General features: G+C 48.8%; 1 protein-coding gene across 1 annotated transcript in view; it reads left to right on the forward strand.

Moving 5' to 3' along the window:
• The window catches only part of LOC104127828 (basic proline-rich protein-like), a 3139-nt gene extending 387 nt beyond the window's left edge, over window positions 1–2752 (forward strand). The window contains exon 2 of the mRNA XM_035896034.1: window positions 40–2752. Within this exon, the coding sequence (XP_035751927.1) occupies window positions 40–2752 (2713 nt within the window). The remainder of the gene's footprint in view (window positions 1–39) is intronic.
• The last annotated feature ends 3628 nt before the right edge of the window (window positions 2753–6380 follow it).

The raw sequence follows: 6380 nt of genomic DNA on the forward strand, positions 1-6380 counted from the left end.
TCCCAAACCTGATCCTGACCCCAACTCCCCCAATCCCAGACCTGATCCCAATCCCGATCCCAGTCCTGATCCCGATCCCAGTCCTGATCCCAATCCCAAACCTGATCCTGATCCCGATCCAAGACCTGATCCTGATCCCCCCAATCCCGATCCCAGACCTGATCCCAATCCCCCTGATCCCAGACCTGATCCTGATCCCAGACCTGATCCTGATCCCAATCCCTATCCCAGACCTGAACCCGATCCCAATCCTGATCCCAATCCCTATCCCAGACCTGAACCCGATCCCAATCCTGATCCCAATCCCTATCCCAAACCTGATCCTGATCCCAATCCTCATCCCAACTCCCCTGATCCCAATCCCAAACCTGATCCTGATCCCGATCCAAGACCTGATCCTGATCCCCCCAATCCCGATCCCAGACCTGATCCCAATCCCCCTGATCCCAGACCTGATCCTGATCCCAGACCTGATCCTGATCCCAATCCCTATCCCAGACCTGAACCCGATCCCAATCCTGATCCCAATCCCTATCCCAGACCTGAACCCGATCCCAATCCTGATCCCAATCCCTATCCCAAACCTGATCCTGATCCCAATCCTCATCCCAACTCCCCTGATCCCAATCCCAAACCTGATCCTGATCCCGATCCAAGACCTGATCCTGATCCCCCCAATCCCGATCCCAGACCTGATCCCAATCCCCCTGATCCCAGACCTGATCCTGATCCCAGACCTGATCCCAATCCTGATCCCAGTGCCCCTGATCCCAGACCTGATCCTGATCCCGATCCCAATCCCCCCGATCCTAAATCTGATCCCAATCCCAGTCCTGATCCCAATCCCGAACCTGATCCTGATCCCAACTCCCCCAATCCCAAACCTGATCCCGATCCCAATCCCAGACATGATCCCAATCCCTATTCCAAACCTGATCCCAATCCTCATCCCAAATCCCCTGATCCCAATCCCAAACCTGATCCCGATCCCAACTCCCCCAATCCCAGACCTGATCCCGATCCCAGACCTGATCCCAATCCCAAACCTGATCTTGACCCCAACTCCCCCAATCCCAAACCTGATCCTGATCCCAGACCTGATCCCAATCCTGATCCCAGTGCCCCCGATCCCAGACCTGTTCCTGATCCCAGACCTGATCCCGATCCTAAATCTGATCCCGATCCCAGTCCTGATCCCAATCCCAAACCTGATCCTGACCCCAACTCCCCCAATCCCAAACCTGATCCCGATCCCAGTCCTGATCCCAATCCCAAACCTGATCCTGACCCCAACTCCCCCAATCCCAGACCTGATCCCAATCCCGATCCCAGACCTGATCCCAATCCCAAACCTGATCTTGACCCCAACTCCCCCAATCCCAAACCTGATCCCGATCCCAGACCTGATCCCAATCCTGATCCCAGTGCCCCCGATCCCAGTCCTGATCCCAATCCCAGTCCTGATCCCAATCCCAAATCTGATTCCGATCCCAATTCCCCCGATCCCAGACCTGATCCCAATCCCGATCCCAGTCCTGATCCCGATCCCAGTTCCCCCAATCCCAAGCCTGATCCTGATCCCGATCCCAGACCTGATCCCAATCCCGATCCCAGTCCTGATCCCGATCCCAGTCCTGATCCCGATCCCAAACCTGATCCTGATCCCAACTCCCCTGATCCCAAACCTGATCCCGATCCCAGACCTGATCCCAATCCTGATCCCAGTGCCCCCGATCCCAGACCTGATCCCGATCCTAAATCTGATCCCGATCCCAGTCCTGATCCCGATCCCAAACCTGATCCTGATCCCAACTCCCCTGATCCCAAACCTGATCCCGATCCCAGACCTGATCCCAATCCCGATCCCAGTCCTGATCCCGATCCCAAACCTGATCCTGATCCCAACTCCCCTGATCCCAAACCTGATCCCGATCCCAGACCTGATCCCAATCCTGATCCCAGTGCCCCCGATCCCAGACCTGATCCCGATCCTAAATCTGATCCCGATCCCAGTCCTGATCCCGATCCCAAACCTGATCCTGATCCCAACTCCCCTGATCCCAAACCTGATCCCGATCCCAGACCTGATCCCAATCCCGATCCCAGTCCTGATCCCGATCCCAGTCCTGATCCCGATCCCAGTCCTGATCCCGATCCCAGTCCTGATCCCGATCCCAGTCCTGATCCCGATCCCAAACCTGATCCTGATCCCAACTCCCCTGATCCCAAACCTGATCCCGATCCCAGACCTGATCCCAATCCTGATCCCAGTGCCCCCGATCCCAGACCTGATCCCGATCCTAAATCTGATCCCGATCCCAGTCCTGATCCCGATCCCAAACCTGATCCTGATCCCAACTCCCCTGATCCCAAACCTGATCCCGATCCCAGACCTGATCCCAATCCCGATCCCAGTCCTGATCCCGATCCCAAACCTGATCCTGATCCCAACTCCCCTGATCCCAAACCTGATCCCGATCCCAGACCTGATCCCAATCCTGATCCCAGTGCCCCCGATCCCAGACCTGATCCCGATCCTAAATCTGATCCCGATCCCAGTCCTGATCCCGATCCCAAACCTGATCCTGATCCCAACTCCCCTGATCCCAAACCTGATCCCGATCCCAGACCTGATCCCAATCCCGATCCCAGTCCTGATCCCGATCCCATTGGCCATGGACCCCCCTATTGGCCATCGATCCTATTGGCCATTGATCCCTGCTGGCCATGGACCTGCCCTATTGGTTATTGATCCCTATTGGTTATTGATCCCTATTGGTTATTGATCCCTATTGGCCATCGGCCCCGCTGACCATCAATCCCATTGGTTATTGATCCCCTTGGTTACCAGCCCTATCGGTTATTGATCCTATTGATTACCAATCGCCTTGGTTATTGATCCTATCGGTTATTGATCCTATCGGTTACCAATCCCATTGGTTATTGATCCCATTGGTTACCAACCCTATCAGTTATTGATCCCATTGGTTACCGATCCTACCAGTTATTGATCCTATTGGTTATTGATCCCATCAGTTACCAGCCCTATCAGTTATTGATCCTATTGGTTATTGATCCCATCAGTTACCAGCCCTATCAGTTGTTGATCCTATTGGTTATTGATCCCATCAGTTACCAGCCCTATCAGTTGTTGATCCCATTGGTTATTGATCCCATTGGTTATTGATCCCATCAGTTACCAACCCTATCAGTTATTGATCCCATTGGTTACTGATCCTACCAGTTATTGATCCTATTGGTTATTGATCTCATCAGTTACCAGCCCCATCAGTTATTGATCCCATCAGTTATTGATCCCATTGGTTACCAATCCTATCAGTTATTGATCCTATTGATTACTGACCCCATCGGTTATTGATCCTCTTGGTTATTGACCCTATTGATTATCGACTCTATTGATTACCAATCGTCTTGGCTATTGATCCTATTGGCTATTGATCCTATTGGTTATTGACACCTGTCCTATCGATTATCGACCCTATCAGTTATTGATCCTATTGATTACCAATGCTACCAGTTATCGACCCAATTGATTACTGACTCTATTGGTTATTGATCCTATCGGTTATCGATCCCATTACTTATTGATCCTATTGATTACCAACCCTATCGGTTATTGATCATATTGGTTACCGACCCTATCAGATATTGATCCTATTGGTTATTGACGCTTTTGTTTACCAACCCTATCAGTTATTGATCCTATCAGTTATTGATCCTATCAGTTATTGATCCTATCGGTTACCAATCATCTTGGTTACCGACCCTATCACTTATTGGTCCAATTGATTCTTGACCCTATCAGTTATTGATCCCATCAGTTATTGACCCTATTGGATGCTGATCCTATTGGTTATTGACCCTATTGATTACCAATCATCTTGGTTATCAACCCTATCGGTTATTGATCCTATCAGTTACCAATCCTATCAGTTATTGATCCTATCGGTTATTGATCCTTTTGTTTATCAATCCTATTGGTTATTGATCCTGCTGGTTATGAACCCTATCGGTTATTGATCCTACCAGTTACTGACCCTATTGATCCTATCAGTTATTGATCCTATTGATTATTGATCCTATTGGTTACCAACCCTATTGATTATTGATCCTATTGGTTATTGATCCTACAAGTTACTGACCCTATCGATCATTGATCCTATCGATCATTGATCGTATTGGTTATCGACCCTATCAATCACCAACCCTATTGATTATTAATCCTATTGATTATCGATCCTATCAGTTATTGATCCTATTGGTTACCAACCCTATTGATTATTGATCCTATTGGTTATTGATCCTACCAGTTACTGACCCTATCGACCCTATCGGTTATCGACCCTACCAGTTACTGACCCTATTGATTATCGACCCTATCGATTATTGATCCTGTCAGTTATCGATCCTGTCAGTTACTGACCCTATCGACCCTATCGGTTATCAACCCTATCAATCACCAACCCTATTGGTTATTGATCCTATCGGTTACTGATCCTACCAGTTACTGACCCTATCGACCCTATTGATTATTGATCCTATCAGTTATTGATCCTATTGATTATTGATCCTACCAGTTATTAATCCTATCAGTTATCAACCCTATTGATTATTGATCCTACCAGTTACTGACCCTGTCAATTATCGACCCTATCGGTTATCGACCCTATCAATCACCAACCCTATTGGTTATTGATCCTATCGGTTACTGATCCTACCAGTTACTGACCCTATCGACCCTATTGATTATTGATCCTATCAGTTATTGATCCTATTGATTACTGACCCCATCGGTTATTGATCCTCTTGGTTATTGACCCTATTGATTATCGACTCTATTGATTACCAATCGTCTTGGCTATTGATCCTATTGGCTATTGATCCTATTGGTTATTGACACCTGTCCTATCGATTATCGACCCTATCAGTTATTGATCCTATTGATTACTGACCCCATCGGTTATTGATCCTCTTGGTTATTGACCCTATTGATTATCGACTCTATTGATTACCAATCGTCTTGGCTATTGATCCTATTGGCTATTGATCCTATTGGTTATTGACACCTGTCCTATCGATTATCGACCCTATCAGTTATTGATCCTATTGATTACTGACCCCATCGGTTATTGATCCTCTTGGTTATTGACCCTATTGATTATCGACTCTATTGATTACCAATCGTCTTGGCTATTGATCCTATTGGCTATTGATCCTATTGGTTTGGGGCCTGCCCCGCCCCCTTCCTCCTTGGCCAATTTCTGCAGAATTTCACCCGAATCTGGGGAAGCGTGGGGGAGGCGACGCCCGGGCGCCTTTTTCCACCGGGGGTGGGACCTCGCCGGGGCTTTTCTTTTTAGGTAAATACTGGCTATTTTGGGGACTGCACATTTCTTTTTCTTTTTCTTTTTTTTCCACTTTCTTTCAGGCTCAGGGCGTGGCCGAGGGGCCCCAAATCCCCGGCGCCCCCCCCAAAAAGGCCCCGTGGGGGAGCTCAGAACGACGGCGGGGACCCAAAAGTCACCATTCTGGACCCAAAAATCTGAGTCATGGACCTGGAGTTTCCTGAGGGACCCAAAAATCTCCATTTTGGACCCAAAAATCTCCACTCTGGGCCCAAAAAGCTCCGGTTTGGACCCAAAAATCTCCTTTCTGGACCCCAAAATTTTCATTCTGGACCCAAAAATCTGCGTCCTGGACCTGGAATTTCCTGAGGGAGCCAAAAATTCCACGTTTGGACCCAAAAATCTTCATCCTGGACCCAGAATTTCCTGAGGGACCCAAAAAATCTCCGTTCTGGACCCAGAAATTCCTGATGGACCCAAAAATCTCCATTCTGGACCCAAAAATCTTCATTCTGGACCCGGAACGTCCTGAGGAACCCAAAAATCTTCATTTTGGACCCAAAAATCTCCGTTATGGACCCAGAAATACCTGATGGACCCAAAAATCTTCATTCTGGACCCGGAACGTCCCGAGAAACCCAAAAATCTCCATTCTGGACCCAAAAATCTCTGTTACGGACCCAGAACTTAATCATGAACCCAAAAATCTCTGATCTGGACCCAAAAATCCTCATTCTGGACCTGGACCTTCCTGAGGGACCCAAAAATCCCTCGTTTGGACCCAAAAATCTCTATTATGGACCTAGAACTTTGTGATGGACCCAAAAATCTCCGGTTTGGACCCAAAACTCTCCGTTATGGACGCAGGATTTCCTGATGGACCCAAAAATGCCTCGTTTGGACCCAAACTTGCGGCCCCAGCTCGGGGGATCTTCTGTGGGACAGGGTGGGAGCTGTGGGGCAGGGAGTAGCTATGGGGCAGGGTGGGAGCTGTGGGGCAGGGGGGGCATGGGT

This window comes from Egretta garzetta, unplaced genomic scaffold (assembly GCF_000687185.1).
Source record: "Egretta garzetta isolate BGI_Z169 unplaced genomic scaffold, ASM68718v1 scaffold776, whole genome shotgun sequence".
In the NCBI taxonomy this organism is placed as follows: Eukaryota; Metazoa; Chordata; class Aves; order Pelecaniformes; family Ardeidae; genus Egretta; species Egretta garzetta.